Source organism: Gadus morhua, chromosome 18, assembly GCF_902167405.1.
Source record: "Gadus morhua chromosome 18, gadMor3.0, whole genome shotgun sequence".
Classification (NCBI taxonomy): domain Eukaryota; kingdom Metazoa; phylum Chordata; class Actinopteri; order Gadiformes; family Gadidae; genus Gadus; species Gadus morhua.
The window spans coordinates 17,043,957-17,063,541 of NC_044065.1; the positions used below are offsets into that span (position 1 = coordinate 17,043,957).

A 19,585-nucleotide genomic window follows, 5' to 3' on the forward strand; every position below is an offset into this window, starting at 1 on the left:
TACCACCACCACCACTGGGACGTGGCAACAATGATCCAAATCCATATGGGGAAGGGGGGGGGGTACTTGTGGACAGTAGGGGTGTACACTAGACATAATTAGGAAGCAAAGTCAGGAGATGGAATGACCTCTCGCAAATATTTATTTGATAAATTGTTTCAAATAACCCTGCCTCGTTAAATCAACATCGTTCAACATTTTGAACAGGATGTGGGCAGGACGTCCTGTCCTGTGATTACAACAAGTGTTGTAATCACTTGTATTCCTCATAGCTCTCAGGCTGTGAGGAAATCAGCAGCCCGCGAACGCAGCTCCTTTGATGTGAACGCGCACAGAGCGCATAGTTCCGAGCCGGACAATGATGTCGTAGTAAAGCCCTCAGGTCTACTCTGCATGTATTAACTGTGCCTAAACATCAACTGCACTGAAGACATCATAACTTCATAAGTTCTCATTTTCAAATGATTATGAATACCATTATTGTTATTTGAAGCCGTGTTATTTTGAAGCCGAGAAGAAAGTCTTGACTGTGGGTGGTGTGGTCCTCCGTGTCTATAATACAGTAATTTTTTTGTCGACATTATCAAACGGAAGAACTTTTATTATGAAGAGCACAGGGCAACGAAGCACGCTAGCCAATAAGAGGACCCGCCCACCGGCGGAAACCAGATATTGAGTGGTATATTCGTTTCGCTCAGTAAGAATCAAAAAACTAATAAACAAACTGAAATTTTGATTTTCGTTTTCTTGTCAAAACGAAAAAACGAAAAAACGGCTTGTTTTCTGGTTTCTGCTTGCGTCAATTATTCCCAGAAAACAGAGTAATAAAACGTACCTTGCTCCATTCAGGCCCCGTCCACACGAAGCCGATTTCATGGCGAAACCGCAAAGGTCTTGTACGGTTCGGCCTTCCGTCCACACGAAGCCGGCGAATCCGCTGACCGAAACCGCAAACTTCTGAAACCACCCTCGGAGGTGGTTTCAAATCTACCCGGTTTCGTTTTGGATTCGTGTGGACGCGTGAAACCGTAGCAGAAGCAGCGCCCCTTATGAGCCTGGAATGTGTACTTTGCGTTTCTACAGATCTACCCGGTTTCTCTTGACTCCGTCTTTACGGAGATACTGCGAAACCGGATAGATCGAAACCGTAACGGTTTCGCCTGTTTCGGCTTCGTGTGGACGGGGCCTCAGTCTAGGCATACAAAGACAGTCGCAGGGGTGTTTCTAGGTTTCATAAACATCCGGAGCTTAGCCCAGACGGAAAATGAAAATGCCAAAATTATTTCTATGCTTTATTTTTTCATAATGCTTCACCTGAATAAACAAAATATGCAGTTTATTATAGCTTAAAATAGCTACCTGACTGCTTTGCTGCTTATCCCCAAATGTCTAAAGTTCCATTCGTTATTTCAGAGCAAAATAAATACAAGTGAGACAGAGTTTACACACACATATCTGACTGGGGATAGGATAGATTAAATCACTTGAGGTGGTAAACAGGCAGTGTTGCCACAGTTACCTTGAAAATGTAATCTGATTACTCCTTAAAATAGAAACTTAGTTACTTTACTGATTACTTGAGTTTAAAAGTAACTAAGTTAGATTACAAGTTACTTTATTAGTTACATTTTACCTGCGACAACACCCCCTGCCACCTCAACAATTGTTCTTCCACCCCCCCCAAACAATTCTGCACAGGGGGCTGGTAGGGGGAATTCGGGGGGCGGCCCATCAGTACCTCTTGTATACAGGGCCCAGAATTTGGTGCTACGGCCTACGGCCCTGGGTGCACACACTGACACGCGGCTTTCAACCGCTTCCAGCGCGTTCTAGCACTAGAGCTGCTCAGACCTCCCTGTGGGTTTAGTTCTCTGGCGACAACGTAGAGGCTCCCACACGTTCTCTCTGCTACCGTTGCTCCAGCGCAACACACACACGCAGCACCGTGCGACTAATTCCGCCGCTAATAAAAACTGGTTGCGGACTCTGGAGAGTCAAGGTAGACACTCGCCTCTGATAGAATGAAGTCTTTGGAAACGTACTCTTCACACGCACACGCACTCTCACACTAACAGGCAGACACACACCACTCCATCGCTCTCAACGCCAATCGGTGATCCGATGAAAAAATAGTAACGCACAGTGACTATGATGAGTAACTTTAATCCGATTACTGGTTTGGAAATAGTAACGCGTTAGATTACTCGTTACTGAAAAAAGTGGTCTGAGGCCAGTAACGCGTTACTGGCATCAGTGTAAACAGGTTATGTTTTTAAACTGTTTATTCTCTTGTCAGAAGGACTATCTAGACTAGGCTACTTATAAATAATTAAATATTTGTACTTTTATTTTAACCCAAAATTTTCATTCAGGGCTAATTAAACACCGGGTCTGTGATTAGGATGTCTGGGTACAGGGTCTGCGTTCAGGGCCTAATCGACCAGGTAGACACGCGTCCTGCCGTCCTCCGAGCTCCAGGAACGCACCAAGTTCCAGGTGGTTAATATTTAGCTCAGACGTCGTTCACTCAATCCATTCATGATCCAAAATTTGACCGCAGCCGACTTCAGATCTGGTGAACTGGGCTTTTATTTCACGTCATACGTTTCGACCAATCCTGTTGCTGAAGGCAGAATTATTGGCAGACAACCTAGACCAGCACATGAACATTTTAAAATGTAAATACACAGACATTCCTGTATAATTAAGGTGTATGACAGCTCCCTCTGCTGGACAACAGTCTCACACCAAACTACATTTTCCGTTTGAACCAACGTAGCTATAGTACATTGATGTGAGACGGCCAGACGGGTTGGTGGATTGAACGTGTTGTAGTAGCAGCGAATGGCCTGCGGGACAGTGTGTACATTGTTAAATACATGAATAGGCTTGAATTTAGTAGTAATATATGGAGGTTTCATATTTTTACAAAATGGATTATGTGAACATTAGTCTCGCAAAGCCAGACCAAACTACAGCAAGTAGAATGATCTGGAACCACGCTACCTTGAGCCGTCTATCCGTGGGGAAACTGGGCAGGCCTGTTTTTATTTCTTTAAACCAATCACAATCGTCTAGGGCGGGGCTAAGCCCGGGAAGCAGCAGCGGTGTCCATGCAAAATAGAGCCGGGGGGGGAAATGCCAGCAACCGGAAGGGGAGGAGTAGCGGTGAAATCCGACGCTAGGCAATAGACGCTGTCCACTTCCGTTCAGCCAGACTATGTGAACATTGCTGAATAACAATCATGTATATTAAATGTATTGCAGGAGTTTAGCTTGACATTAACCAAGTTAAAGGACAATTAAATGAACCGCACCAAACATGTAGAAGTCAATGTGGGATTTTAATATATAAACAAAAACACTTGACAGAAGTTGAATACAATTTTGTAAAGGAAAGCAGAGGAAAACATTTTCCCAAATGAATCTTTTAAAAATGTCTCCACCATTCCGAAAGCAAGTGAAGAGGTTTGTGTAAAAGCATTCCTCCCTGACCAGCTCTGTCCCTGACTCTAAACCCTGACTCTCAACCCTAACACTGAACCCTCTGAGGGCAGGAAGACGCGCCTTCAGTGTAAAGGTTCAAACCACAGAGAAGGAAGAAGAAGAAGCAGTAGTGAAGTAGTGAGGTTAGTGACAGATGTGAGGTAAAGGCGTGTGGAAGCACACGGTTACATGTGGGGTCAAGAAGACGACTCCCACTGGAGGTCATTGATCTATCAGCCTCAGACTGCTGAGCTCAGCAGGTTTTCTGGAAGACAAGGCTCAGATGAACTGAGGAGACGGGACCAGCAGGATGTCAGGATCAGGGCGGGTTCAGCTCAGGTTTGTCTGCCCCTGACCAAACAAGGACATGATTAGGTTCAATATTCAAAAGATCAAACATTATGTGAACCAAAGAAACATCATTAAGGACCAGACAGGCTTTAGGGCGCCTTGCTCAAGGACGCATCACTGTATTCTGAGGACTTGAACCCGGCACCATTGATTTGAGAGTTGAACCCCCAGCCCCCTACCTAGTCCACTATGTCCAGATAATGCAAACTTACGAGGAATCCTTGATGGTAGAGTCCTGGTTGTCCTCAGGATTTGCCTTCCAGATGTACGACTTCTCCATCAGTCCTCCAGATTCCTGGTCTGGTTACAAACGTAATTCATCTCACATATCAGGTAACAAACACAGGAGTAGTTTGTCTCCAATATCAGGTAACAAACACAGTAGTAGTTGGGCTCTAATGTAAGGTCAAACGCAGGAGTAGTTGGGCTCTTATGGCGCGTAACAAAGTAGCAGCTGTAGTTTGTCTGGTAACCAACCACAGTAGTATGCCGGAACTTGTACTGGACAAACTAATCCTGCGTTGCAACAAGTCCACTCTGTTTATTTTATGCAAACTTACGAGGATCCTGGTTAGTAGAGTGATGTCGTCCTCCATCAGCTCTCCTCAGCCGTCCTGGTCTGGAACAAACAGCGGAAGTCTTGCTTCAACATGTGGTAAAACAGATGTAGTCGTCTGGTATATATGGTACAAACACCGGTAGTGTGTGGTAGCAGTATTCTACGAGAATTGGCAGTGAGTGTGATGATCACTTAAGAGTCAAGCTCTATCTACCCCACGACAGACGTCCTTCACCAGGTAGGGACTCCACCAGCTCCCCCACCAGGCAGGGCCTTCAGCACGACTCTTCCATCAGCTCCTTCAGCCATGGATTCCTGGTCTGGTTACAAACACAGTTGGTCTCAGCAGTAAATCACCTGGGGTCGCAACACACCCCACCTCCGGCATCTGCATTGTGTAAAAGCAGTCCTCCCTGACCAGCTCTGTCCCTGACTCTAAACCCTAACGCTGAACCCTCTGAGGGCAGGAAGACGCACCTTCCGTGTAAAGGTTCAAACCACAGAAAAGGAAGGAGAAGAGGAAGCAGTAGTGACGTAGTGAGGTTAGTGACAGATGTGAGGGAAAGGCGTGTGGAAGCACACGGTTACATGTGGGGTCAAGAAGAAGACTCCCACTGGAGGTCATTGATCCATCAGCCTCAGACGGCTGAGCTCAGCAGGTCTTCTGTAGGACGAGGCTCAGATGAACTGAGGAGACGGGACCAGCAGGATGTCAGGATCAGGGCGGGTTCAGCTCAGGTGTGTCTGCCCCTGACCAAACAGGATCAGGTGAGGTTCAGCTCAGGTGTGTCTACCCCCGACCAAACAGGATCAGGTGAGGTTCAGCTCAAGTGTGTCTGCCCTGATCAAACAAGGACATGATTAGGTTCAATATTCAAAAGATGCAACATTATCTGAACCAAAGAGACGTCATTAAGGACAAGACAGGCTTTGGTGCGCCTTGCTCAAGGACGCATCACTGAATTCTGAGGACTTGAACCCGGCACCATTGGTTTGAGAGTTGAACCCCCAGCCCCCTACCTGGTCCACTATGTCCAGATGATGCAAACTTACGAGGAATCCTTGATGGTAAAGTCCTGGTTGTCCTCAGGATTTGCCTTCCAGATGTACAGCTTCTCCATCAGTCCTCCAGATTCCTGGTCTGGTTACAAACGTAATTTGTCTCTAATGGAAGGTAACAAACACAGTAGTAGTTTGTCTCTAATATCAGGTAACAAACACAGTAGTAGTTGGGCTCTAATGTAAGGTCACAAACACAGGAGTAGTTGGACTCCGCGTAACAAAGTAGCAGCTGTAGTCTGGTAACCAACCAAAGTAGTATGCCGTAACTTGTACTGGACAAACTAACCCTGCGTTACAACAAGTCCACTCCGTTTATTTTATGCAAACTTACGTGGATCCTGGTTGGTAGAGTGTTGTCGTCCTCCAGAGTCTTGGCTCCTCCATCAGCTCTCCTCAGCCGTCCTGGTCTGGAACAAACAGTGCGAGTCTGGCCCTAACGTCTGGTAACAAACATGTAGTTCGTCTTATTTTTAAGCCCTTTATTTTCACTTTGTTGTTGGGTTAATACCAACTTACAATCCTTGTTGGTTGAGTGATGGTCATCCTCCAGATTCACGGCTCCCCTACCAGCTTGCCTCCGCTCCAGAAACACGTTCTAGTAAGAAAACACAGTGGTAGTTGGTTAGCGCATGTCAAAGTAACAGCTGTAATTGCCCTTTAAGTCAACCATGTAAGTAAATACAAACTTACGAGGAATCCTTGTTGGTCAATTCCTAGTCGTCCTCCAGCGTCTCAGCTCCCCCATCAGCTCTCCTCAGACAAAGTCCTGGTCTGGAACAAACAGCGGAAGTCTTGCTTCAACATGTGGTAAAACAGATGTAGTCGTCTGGTATTTATGGTACAAACGCCGGTAGTGTGTGGTAGCAGTATTCTACGAGAAGTGGCAGTGAGTGTGATGATCACTTCAGAGGCAAGCTCCATCTACCCCACGACAGACGTCCTTCACCAGGCAGGGCCTCCACCAGCTCCTCCACCAGCCAGTTCCTTCAGCACGGCTCCTCCATCAGCTCCTTCAGCCATGGATTCCTGGTCTGGTTACAAACACAGTTGGTCTCAGCAGTAAATCCCCTGGGGACGCAGCACACCCCACATCCTGCATCTGAGGTTTACTTGTAAAATGGAAGACAAATTTAAACATATTTGAAACACTTAAATTAGACAACGTCTGCAGTTTGTCGCGTTCAGCAATTCATCCACTACAGTCGTAGCAGCACTAGTAACAATAATGGCTCATATGACTCTTACATAACCCCCGTATGAATTAACTCAAATCACAGCTTGGCACAGAATTAAAGTCATAAGATGATCAAAACCAGCCCTAAACTACCGTGGATTTTAGTGTTTCAGATGAGCTTGGTGATGGTTACCCTCTGGTCCGGTGCTGCAGGCCCCTGGTCTCCAGCCTCAGTCTCCGGTCCATCCTGGCACCACAAGTCTCCGGTCCCCAGACTCTCAGCCTCACCTTTCAGCTACAGCAGCAGGTTTATATCAGCATTTGCCCAACAATAAACTTAATTGACTCATCCGAAACCGAGTTACACAATTAATTGAACTATTATTTTATAACTCAAGGCTAGAAAAGACTTGAGACCAGACATGAGCATCCCGTTTTTGGGAATGATGACAGAGCAGTCCACAAGTTTATAGAAGTGGTTCAGGCCATGCATTGAAACTGACCTGAGAAGACTCTACTCACACACCAGAGCACTGACCTGTTCTGGAGGACTTCTGACAGGAGGTGGCGGTCTGGCTCTGGTTGAGGAGGTGGAGGTCTTGCTCTTTGTGAGGAGGCAGACACCTTGGGACAAACTACATGTTACCTTCTTAACCTTGTACAGATCTAGAGTATCTTCTACTGTAACATGTGGGAAGGACGGCCATTATTTTAGCTTTGATATTATCCAGTTGGTAACTCTGCAACAAAGTCGTTGTTTAACGTCATTCCATTGGGTAGGGTTTAACTTCTGTGGCAATTAATGACAGCAGATATTTAGGACGTACAAAAGCTGAAGTAACAAATAACACTAATCAGTATCGATATTAAATCAAATTTACTCAGCCATATTCAGGTGCTGGGTTCCGTTGAAGAAATGTCAAATTGTCTTCCACCTTGAAATGATTTTCAGCCTTCACTGATGTCAAAAATGGGGCCGCAAGTAGAACGCCGTTTTGTACGCAGCGAGAGTCCAGTCACGTCAACGTGGTTAAAAGTACGGCGCAACCATCGGAAATTATCAACATATTGTACGACGTACGTGTCAGTATGCATTTAATATCAAACTTAAGTTGTTTAAGATAGGGGCAACAATTCGCAATTGAAACCGACTGAAAAATAGTTTCCGTTGGCAACGGCTCGAGGTTACGCAAATACAATCCAGAACGTTCCACCAGATTCCCAACTGCCAGGTGGTTTCTTATGGTTGTCAAGACTACAAAGTTCTATGCTAACCATTGGGACTAAATCAAGTGACCGCACTCAGAACCTTCCACGGCGGGAAGTACAAACCGTCCGACTGGAATCCGAACATTCCGGCCGGAACCAACGAAAGAAAAAACAGAACCAGCGCCTCACCTTGAGCTGAACGGAGGAAGATCCTGAAGTCCAGCGATGGTCTTCATTAAAACACAGCCAACAGACTTACCTTGATGTGATCTGTTTGTTGCTGTTGGTCATTATCATTCAGTGTACCTTTACATTATTATGCACCCAGTGTGTACAAGTTATATCACTCAAAACAGTACGAAGAACCAAACTACCATGTACGTCCCACAACAACTTTAAACCTAAAATCATTCAATACAAAACCCTGTCTACATTTTACAATTATCTAGATTATTCAGGGTACAAACCATGCAGAGCAAATCTAAACATTGAGCTCACAGAGAGCCGACCATAGCCCTGCAACGTCACCCTGACCGCCTCATCACCAACAGTAAATCATGCCAGCCAGCAATCATGCCAGGGTGGCTGGCGTCTCCCTAACTCGGATTAGAGCCGCTGCTCCTTTACAGCATGTACAGGTCCAGTGAGATGTGGGCATCTGAGGGAAAGGACTGCCCATAATAAAAAGAAGCCCAATTCCTGAACTATCCAACCATCTTCATGGTTTAAAGATTTACAGACTTGACATGCCATTGTGTTCTAATAACCTTTGTCTGCTCCCTCGTTACTTATAAAACTCTACATCTCCATCAATAGAGTGTTGCATCCTACTCATGGGGGTGTGGTCTGAGTGAGCAGAGATGCATGCTGGGATACAGTGCTGTCTGAAGTCTTAAGTTCTTTAGACACGCCCCTCAGGAGAAACCAAGTGTTTGAGAATCTGTTGTGACATCAGTTACATGAGCTGGAATATCCTTCTAGATGGCTCCAGGATTCTCAGAGGAGAAAGGCCAAGAGGAAGATGTGAGGGTTCTTCCTCTCAGCCAGTGGAACACAACAACGGTCTTCATCAGAGTACCATGGAACACTTTCAAACATTCTCCTCTGTACACCTTGAAGCCCCAGTGAAGGTTTCCTTACCTCCTCAGCTGAAGAGCACAACTTCAGCTTGAAGAGCGCACTAGCTGGAGTTCCCGGATTGGTTCTGATTTAAGGGAACCAATCGTTCAGCTAGTCCTGTCCGAAACAAATACAGTACAGCCTGAGAAGACGTGCAACTGAGAGCAAGACAAGATCCACAGGGCTCTCCATCAATCCAGCCAGGTAGGAAGAGCCGTCTCATTACAGGTCTGAAGGTCATCTTGAATATCCATTTAGATCCCTTTCCAACATCAGACTCTCCTTGTGGAATTCCTTTTGGTGTCCATCCTCCATTGATCCTGATTGGTGTAGTCCTAGTTTGAAGTCACTGATCTGAACACGCCGCTTGCATCCTTTTACACTTGAGTTGGGTACTCTCCTTCCTTCCTGTGTGTTGGATATCGCTCCGGAGCGTCGCTCAGGGCTCTTCATGTCTACTGGAGGCCCTTAAGTAAACGTGTGGCCGTCCATCAAGTATGATTTATTTGACCATGCCAATATCCCAAGTCAATCACACAGACCCCCGTATGAACATTATCACTGTCGAAGCAAGCCGGACACACACACATAGAACCAAGGACACGCACATAGAACCCCATGCCAGGTGGAACCAAACACACGTAGAACCTCATGCCAGGTGTGTGTGGGAGACACACAGTAGAACCCTAGCGATGATCAAAAATCATCCATCTCATGACACACACACACACACACACACACACACACACACACACACACACACACACACACACACACACACACACACACACACACACACACACACACACACACACACACACACACACACACACACACACACACACACCTCTGAGCCATTAAAGGCCAAACAATCATGCAGGGTAAAAACCTCATGCCAAATAACGTTCCATCATCCACCCCCAGCTCTCCTGCCAGGGCACCCAGAACAACCAATGTCTCCAGAGACGTAAATTATGTACAACATTCTTCAGTGGCGTCCCACATTGGTGATGGATTATGCTTGGCAAATCCCAGGTTTATTCAACGTCTCTGAACTCATGTCTTTGTAGTCCAGTGGTTTCCTGAATGAGGGGCCTTCACAGATGCAAACGGTCCAGCTTTAGTCAGCCTGAGGACAGGAAGGAGGTCATCTGTTCAGAAGACCACCCAGTGGAGGGGGGTGGCTCTTGAGGAGCAGGAACTATCTGGGGATGGCCCCAAATAAGACCTTCTTGGAAATGAAACTGTTCCTGGGGAGTCACGATGCCTGGAGGGGACTGTTGAATGTGTTCCATGGTTCTCTGTGTCAGACTGACGTGTTTTAGTCGTTGAGATGAGGAGCCCCCTCATCTCCCCCTGGTGTTTCTCCTTCTGAATCCCTGTCTCCATCTTTAAGAACATTCCAGTCCATGTAACTGACGTCACGACAGTTTCTCAAACACTCAGTTTCCCCTGAGGGGGCGTGTCTACAGACCTGTAGACTTGAGACAGCTCTGTATCCCAGTATGCACCTCTGCTCACTCAGACCACAACCTCATCAGTAAAGCAAGACTCATGTGATGAAGATGCAGAGCTCAGGAGAGTAGCTGGAAAGAAGACTGAAGATATCAGAACCCAACCCATTACTCCAGCTTACAATAACTTAGAGCCTGCAACCATTTTAACAAATCATTAAAACCAACATAAACCAAACACCTAAGTAACCCATGAACCAATAAAACATCCTTTCAGATAAACCTTCAGGTAACGGGGTAACTCACTAGGAAGCCAAAATACATCAATGTGCCCATTGCCCAAGAGTAATGAGAAATTAATGACTTACAGTTTGCGGTTCTTCTTCATGGTTAGGTTTGGATACTCACAGAACTGCAGTTAAATATCCATGAAAGACCTTTGAAGGAAGGAACAGTTTTATCAACCATCTCCATTAATCAGATAAATGAATGACAATACAAATTCAGGGCTTTTGGGATCATCCAACTTTTAAATAATGATTAAGATAATTAACTAATCCATCTTTTTAATATAAATTATACTAGGCTAATAATTGGACTGTCATTTGTCAAGAGTGATTTACTTTGACAAGTTTGAAAGTATAGTCTCTAAAATGTTACTTTCAGGTAGAATCATTATTTAAATTTCAAATGAGTTAAACCACCACAATCCCCGATTTCCTTCACACATTATCAGTGATTTATATTCAACATACAAGTCATGTACTTGTAGTACCGCGGGAAGTAGGGGTGCTGGGGGTGCTGCAGGCCCCTGTCTGAGGCCCTGTCTTATCACAGAAAACGATCATTTCTAAAAACTCCGCCCAAAGTGGAGATTTCTGAAAACGCCGGTTATGTGTTGTCGTGTCAACGGGGAGAAACGGGATTTTAGGTTCTGAAGCGTCACATTATGCGCCAGGAAATGCTTAACGTCATGTGAGCGCCCGCTGTACCGTATTGGTCCGAATATAAACACAAACCCCATTGTAATGGTGCGGCCACACCAGACGCGTATCTCGCGTAATTTTTACGCGAGATACGCGCGTAAAATGTAGCTTGACTATGTTACTATTTCCACCCAGAATAAAGAAAGTTGTCGGCCGTGGCTGCGCTGGAGTCCGAGGTAGGAAACCCAAACGCCGCCGTGTTTGGGTGATAGAGTTTAGATCGGGTTAGATTAAATAATCTCGGATATAAATAACAATAATCGGGTTAAATAACTTCACATGGTGTGTCTGGTGTGTTTCCAGCATTCGTAGTGTTGATCAGCAGAGAAATAGTCCGCCAAGACGTTGAGGTTGCTTAGTAACCAGAGATTCTGTCCATGCAAGTGAACGGAGCGTTCCCTCTTCGTCATAACTATCAAACCAAACATCCTTCACATTCACCGAGCGAACATTATGAAAGTAAAATGCACATTTCTCGCTAGAAATGTTTCCATAAAAGCATTTAATGGCGTAACTATGTTACTATTTCCACACAGAATAAAGAAAGATGTCGGCCGTATGCTTCTGTCCAAGCTCACTACTCTCTGCCAGTGACGTCGGGTCAAGCTCAACGCTGATTGGGCAACGCGTGTCTCGTCAGACGCGTATCTCGCGTACTTCGCGTCAAAAGTTCAATTTTTTGAACTCTTGAAATGTACGCGATATACGCGATATACGCGCGTATAGCGCGTATTGCGCGTAAATATACGCGCCACATACGCGCTATACGCGCGTAAAATGTTGCTTATACGCGTATTACGCGTGAAACGCGTAATACGCGCGTAAACCAATGGTTCCCTATGGAAAAAATGGCGATTTTATACGCGAAGTACGCGAGATACGCGTCTGGTGTGGCCGCACCTTAAGACGACCTATATTTGGAAAAAAGATTTAGGCCCCGTTCACACGAAGCCGATTTCATGGCGAAACCGCAAAGGTCTTGTACGGTTCGGCCTTCCGTACACACGAAGCCGGCGAATCCGCTGACCGAAACCGCAAACTTCTGAAACCACCCTCGGAGGTGGTTTCAAATCTACCCGGTTTCGTTTTGGATTCGTGTGTACGCCTGAAACCGACTGAAACCGCAAACCATGACGTCATCGCCCCACCCCTCGACCTCCTAGCCAATGGCTCTTAAGCCCGCGGAGTCTCAGAAATCACATGCGAGCATGCGCATAAGGGCAGCCTTTATGCGCATGCTCGCCTCTGCTTCTTATTTCATTTCTTCTGGATTTCAGTACCAGAAGCAGCGCCCCTTATGGGCCTGGAATGTGTACCACAGCGTTTCTACAGATCTACCCGGTTTCGCTTGGCTTCGTCTTTACGGAGATACTTCGAAACCGGATAGATCGAAACCGTAACGGTTTCGCCCGTTTCGGCTACGTGTGAACGGGGCCTGAAAGACCAGATCTTGTTTTTCAAATAAATAAATTGTATTCATTGAAATAATACACGAAAATAAAAAGGCATAGAATAAAACACTGCATTGCCACTAAACAGTAGTGCAAATAGGCCGTACTGATGTGTACACCAAAGACTATTCCTGACACTCCTCTGCCCCGCTGTGTTCGCTCTGGCTGTGGTCGCTCCGCACTGTTTCGGCCCGTGGCAAAGCGAGTCATCCTCGCTGCTGTCCAAGGCATTTTGAGACGCAGCATTTATTTAACGCTCATATGACCTAGTGCTGAAAAAAAGTTATATGAAAAAGTGTGAGGGGAGCGGTGGTGCGCTAAACTTGTTCTGTGAGCAGCTGGATGTCAACCATGGTGTGAACACAACGATCGATTTTCGACTGTGCGCGCATGCATGCAATTGAATGTAATTGAGCTGCGCTGCTGTATATCTTTTTTATCGATGTAGCGAGTTGCGAGTCTAGTGCAGGCCGAGTTATTTTTTCCAGCACCCCCTGCTGAGAATACGTTCCCGCGGCTGTATACTTGACACAATTCTACTCACATCAGGTTCAGATGAGATGCTCTTCTTTACTTCAAAAAGTCTTTAACCTGTGAAACAGGAAGAGAAGTCAAATAAGTCACAACAGACTTGAACAAAACAGTACACTACTACACTCACGTTTTCTGGGAACACAACAACATACCGCGTTTGGGAGACGCTACACTGCCAGCAGTGGAGGAGACCTACGTACTGTCCGGTTTCCTTTTAAGTGAAACGCACCAGATGCAACCAATTAACTCATTAAGAAACCCACTTGGCAGGCGAGCTGCGGCAGGGGAGCTTGGTAAAACTCAACGCAGGTTCGGCGCCCTCTGGTCGCCTTGGGAACAGTGAGAGGCTATTTCAGCTCTGTGTTTGATCTTAAATTACCTCCCTCATTTTAATTAAAGGGATGAGTCTGATTTGACTGATTTTGATTCATACTTCAAAACGAAAAAAGTATTCATTAAATTCACCTTACTGTGTGTGTGTGTGTGTGTGTGTGTGTGTGTGTGTGTGTGTGTGTGTGTGTGTGTGCGTGCGTGCGTGTGTGTGTGTGTGTGTGTGTGTGCGTGTGTGCGTGTGTGTGTGTGTGTTAACCACTGTTTGATGTCAAGTTGGTGAAAAGGAAGTCACGTGTGATCTTGCGTCCCTGTGTGTGTAGTGAGCGGATGTGGACAGCAGCGGGCGATCTTACCACGCGAGTAAGAGCGCTCTCTGAGCGCTCTGTGAGACACCGTCTCCATTGCAACCGTAACTTGGCAGCATCCTGAACGGCCCTTTGAGGAGTGAGAAGGAAGCTTTCATCAAAGAGACCAGAGAGACTCATTCACTGGTTAAACTGGAGTCATCGCCTACCACCACACACGTTAACACACACACACACACACACACACACACACACACACACACACACACACACACACACACACACACACACACACACACACACAGATCTGACTGGGAATAGGATAGGTTAATTCACTTGAGGTGGTAAACAGGTTGTTGTTTATTCTCTTGCCAGAAGGACTATCTACACTTATAAATGTTTATGAATATTTTTATTTTATTTTTTTCCCAAAGATCATATTCGGGGCTAATTAAATAACATCCAAGGCTTTAGCCCCAAATAAAACAGCATAGTGACGCCACTGGACAGTGGTAGATCATTTGAGGAAAATATACAGCCATGACACTTTCCATGTCCTGAATGATGGGCTAGCAACCCAGAACTGCAATCGAGCAAACTGCTACCTCATGAGCAGTATATTCCCTATGATTCATACTACTTCGTCATGGGCAGTATATTCCCTATGATTCATACTGCTTCCTCATGGGCAGTATACTATTCCCTACACATGAGGATTAAACATTTGCCTCATGTGCAGTAGTCCCTAACAATGAAATAAATAATAGAGAAAAATAGAGACTGTTTCCGGCATGGAATTCATTAATGACCCCAATTTATACAGGAAATATCAATCTTCTGCTGATTTGTTGGTAATTCCGATTTGTTCTTGTTGGTGATATGATTGACACTGAATGCCATCTTCTGTCCCCTCCTCTCTCCTGTTGCGGTTGGATAGTCAAAAACATTACGCCCTGTCCTTTCTTCACCTCTTTTTTTTACCTCGATGGAAAAGTCAAGGAAAGATGTGGAGGTGTCTGAAACACAGGGGGGAACTCTACACCTTGTCCTATAAAACATAATAAAATAACTTCCTTTGTTGTCTGAGTTTCACGCCCTGCCTATCCATGTATTGTATCAAGGCCTGTATAAGGTGACACGTCGTTCTTCAGAGCTGTATCAATCCCACCACCTCTGCGACAAACAAAGACATCATTGTGGTTGAGAATAAAAGTTCATTAATAAAGACGGCCGTTGATACACCAAAGTGACTCAGCTTAGTGAATTGTACGACTTATCGCTCACACTTTGTCAGCTATACACCTCTGCACATGTATAAACCATCACTGACAAGATTACTTAAACGTGATCCACAGAGACATCCAAGACACCGCATTATCATTGAAGTAGCCAGCCGCTTGTGTTGTCTGTGGTGGCGAAGAATCTCTTTTATTGTTTATTTGATATGTTGATCGTCTGCCTGATGTCCAATATCCCTGATTTGCAATGAATGAATGTCTTCCCTAAAACGTTGAAATTATAATTATGTAAACTTGCATGTCAGCCCTTCTAAGAACATTTTCAAGTTCATACATTTGGAGGCCCCTCCGTCTGAGAAGGTTCCCGACCCCTGCCTTCACGTAATGGGCCTACTCCAACTTTACATGTAAATGTCACTTTTCATTAACCACTCATTGCAAAGAAACTAGGAATTCAACAAGGTTTTATTAACCAAACAAAAAAGAGTCTCAGAGGCAGTAAATTCATTTTTACTAATTCATAACAGCTTTATTGTCATGCATGTCAATCCGCTTACTCACTACAGATGATACAGAAAGGGAAATGGCCCATTTCAAAATGGGAATAGCCCTGGTAGAGATGTAACCTTGGTGACTTGCGACCCCAGCTCTGGGCTTTAGTTGCAGAGGTCTGTCCCACAGCATCTGGCCTTCACAAGGCTGGGCAGAGAACTCAACAGTTGGCAGTCGGACGCCGTCATGCAACGTCTGAAGAAATTGATGGCTGATAGGAAGAAAAAAATCCAATAACTATTACTCCATCAACCACCATCTTTAATAAGAAGACAAACAAAACACGACAATCAAACACGCAAAGCACCCACATCTTGAAACATAAGGTCTTAAGTAACAAGAACACAGGGGAAGAGAATGAGTTATCAAACAGCGAGACATGACTTCACCGGAGGAGGAAGACCGGTCAGCTAAAGAGCAGCATGTATCGGGTCGGATAGAAGGGCGTGTGTACTTACGGGCGGGAGGTAGGAAGATCACACTTGCGCAGACGTCGTTGGGTCCGCTGCACGTCTCAACCCTGTTGGAACAGCCTCTATTGATACACCGGTTGCACCTCAGAGCTTCTCCTACAGATCAAGGATATATTAGATATGAGTGGTTGGTATTCTTTAAGTGGGCCATTTAAATGGAGACGTTCGGGCTGTAGGCCTCGACTCACCGAAGCCGAAGGCCAACGCAAGCACCAGAACAACCGCTAAAGTCTTCATCTTTCTTCTCTCTCTGGACTGATCCTCTTGCTTGTCTAGAAGATGATTTGGATAATGGGATGGAAGTGTCCACCCCATCGTCTATGAGTGTCGGGGGTGTGGTCAGGCCACCAGTGACGCCCCCTTCCTCCTCCTACTGGGCAGGTGTGTACCTCCTCTCTGGATGAACGGGAGGAAAACTTAAAGACTGAAAGGTCCAGTGGCTGTGATTCCCTATCGAGGATGATCGTTGATAGCCCGACATCTCCGGACCAATCCGCAAATTAGTGTTCAGCTGTGACTGCCAGGCAAGATGGATTCCCTGAACCAGAGCCAGGAGCGGCCTTGAATCTAAATGGTATACAGAGCACTATACTCACTAATTACTGACAACCAATGACACAGAATTGACTGCTCTTACCTACAGCCTCTTCAACAGTGCCAGGATTAGGGGTTTGACACCCATTGGAACCACCCACGGTCAAACGTATGCACTCACTGTATTGTAAGTTGTATTATCGTACATACGAGCCACGAATTGGCATATATTTATTATTATACAGGGATACAAACTAAATTATTCTGATGACCGTGTTATGGTTAAATTAAGTTTAAGTATTCGATTTAAAGAAAATGTCTGTCTGATGCTGTGGTGGTGTGTTCATCTCATTCTCTGCTTTTTGTTTTTTGCAAATGACCCTGGCAATGAAACTGGTAAGCATCAGACATCGATTAGAATGGGGTACAATAGATATATGACATTAGATTACAATTAGTTCACAATAACGATTACACTCGACTGATTACAATTGATTACATTCAATACTATAAAATATTCCATTGCCATAGTTTCTTTCATAATTCCATGTAAAGACATCATACATTAACAACAATAATTTAGATTATGTATGGGGTGTGTAAGGCTTGGAAAGGCCAGTTTATTATTACCGCAACCTTCAAACACACAGACCATTCACAGCGCTTTACATGGACACGAAACACATTTCCAAAGGATTAAAAGGGAAATCATTGAAATAAAAAAGTGAAAGAATTAGCAGTGTTCATTTGTACTCAGTAACAAATGCAGGTTCAACCAACGGAAGTTCAAATTGAGTCCTTCCTCTGCTCTCTGAAGGTGCTGAGGAGGAAAGTCCTCACTGGGATATCTGTGGACTAAAGAAATGTCATCCAATATCACAAGCCCTGACATGCTGTTCAATTCATAAATACCCAGCCTTTTAATCGATAACTTTATGAATCATGCCATTTCTTCATAATGTTAACGTTAATTATGTTGGTATGATTGGCCAGAATTGTCAAAGGTAATGTCGATAGGTTCGGGCCTGTTTTGACCTTTTTCAAATTTGGACACATCCACATGAGATGTTTGTATTTGTATGCGATTGATCGTTATTACTATGTAGTATTTGGGTCATTTTACACTTCATTATTTTGTACCTTGTTTACTCTGTTGTTAAGGAAAGGATGTTTTATTGGCAAACATCCTCAAACGATGCCGTTTTTTAAGGATTGCTGCAGGTGACCCGATCAGAACAAGGAAATAGAAAATTAAACCAAGAAGAAAGGAAAATCAGATCAGTGATGAACATTCAGTCTGGGCATACAAAGACAGTCGCAGGGGTGTTTCTAGGTTTCATAAACATCCGGAGCTTAGCCCAGACGGAAAATGAAAATGCCAAAATTATTTCTATGCTTTATTTTTTCATAATGCTTCAGCTGAATAAACAAAATATGCAGTTTATTATAGCTTAAAATAGCTACCTGACTGCTGTGATGGAAAATCTACATGTTACGTTTAGGTTCTTCTAAAATGTAAATCTTAGTGTTTCGTGTGATGCAATCTGGTTTCACATTCCATTCTTGGAATCTTGCTATTCTGCAGGGTCTTCTAAAATGTAAATCTTAGTGTTCGTGTGATGTAATCTGGTTTCACATTCCATTCTTGGAATCTTGCTATTCTGCAGGGTCTTTTAAAATGTAATTCTTAGTGTTTCATGTGATGTAATCTGGTTTCACATTCCGTTTCCGTGTTGTATGTAGTTTGGTTTGGGCCTGTTTTACTTGACCCCCTGGGGAGCGTAGAGAAGCAAAGGGTGATAAGGAACAGCCTCAACCACCTTCTTAACCACCGAAGAAACTTCAATCAATAGATTAACATCTGGTTAACAAAGGCTTTTGGTTTATTGGAGGCCAACTGCCCTCAAGGATCCGATCTAAGTGTATAAAAGCTCCTGACTTTAGCTTCTCAGCGGACTTCTCCCCAGCGTACCTCGAGTATGAAGTAACACGCAAAGAGAAGCTCATGGTTATTGTAATGTATGCCTGTATAATTGTTTGTTGATGCATGTTTTGATATATCTTTGTTCGTACTACTATTACAAATATATATGACCACTAATTGTCAACAGTATTGTGTGCTTTTTGCATCTAAATATCTCATCTGCTTAGACGCAATATCTGATACAGAAATTGCCACGACACTGCTTTGCTGCTTATCCCCAAATGTCTAAAGTTCCATTCAAGTTATTTCGGAGTAAAATAAATACAAGTGAGACAGACTTTACACACACACACACATCTGACTGGGGATAGGATAGATTAATTCACTTGAGGTGGTAAACAGGCAGTGTTGCCACAGTTACCTTGAAAATGTAATTTGATTAGGCCTACTCCTTAAAATAGAAACGTAGTTACTTTACTGATTACTTGATTTTAAAAGTAACAGTTAGATTACAAGTTACTTTATTAGTTACATTTTACCTGCGAAAACACCCCCTGCCACCTCAACAATTGTTCTTCCACCCCCCCCCAAACAATTCTGCGCAGGGGGCTGGTAGGGGGAATTCGGGGGGGGCCCCCATCAGTACCTCTTGTATACAGGGCCCAGAATTTGTTGCTACGGCCTACGGCCCTGGGTGCACACACTGACACGCGGCTTTCAACCGCTTCCGCCAAATTTTAATGCGAATACAAAATATCACTGCGCGCTTTACGGGGTGATCACCGGACGCATCTCCACGTGCGTGACGTAAACAGCGCGTTCTAGCGCTAGAGCTGCTCGG

At 44.7% G+C, this 19,585-nt stretch overlaps 1 protein-coding gene across 3 annotated transcripts in view; it reads right to left on the reverse strand.

Annotated features, from left to right (window-relative positions):
• Positions 1–19,585, reverse strand: part of LOC115531061 (CD59 glycoprotein) — a 64,463-nt gene that overhangs the window by 20,349 nt on the left and 24,529 nt on the right. Inside the window, exons 1-3 of one of the 3 annotated variants that reach the window (XM_030340073.1) lie at positions 16,475–16,586; positions 16,272–16,382; positions 15,765–16,024 (exon numbers count right to left, since the gene is read on the reverse strand). The exons of 1 other annotated variant lie outside the window; for it this stretch is intronic. In XM_030340073.1, coding sequence (XP_030195933.1) covers positions 15,918–16,024; positions 16,272–16,382; positions 16,475–16,523 — 267 coding nt within the window. In that variant the 5' untranslated portion in view covers positions 16,524–16,586 and the 3' untranslated portion in view covers positions 15,765–15,917. Of the gene's footprint in view, positions 1–15,764; positions 16,025–16,271; positions 16,383–16,474; positions 16,587–19,585 lie in introns of those variants that run through there. One more of the 3 variants, XR_003973834.1, reaches the window with a different exon arrangement.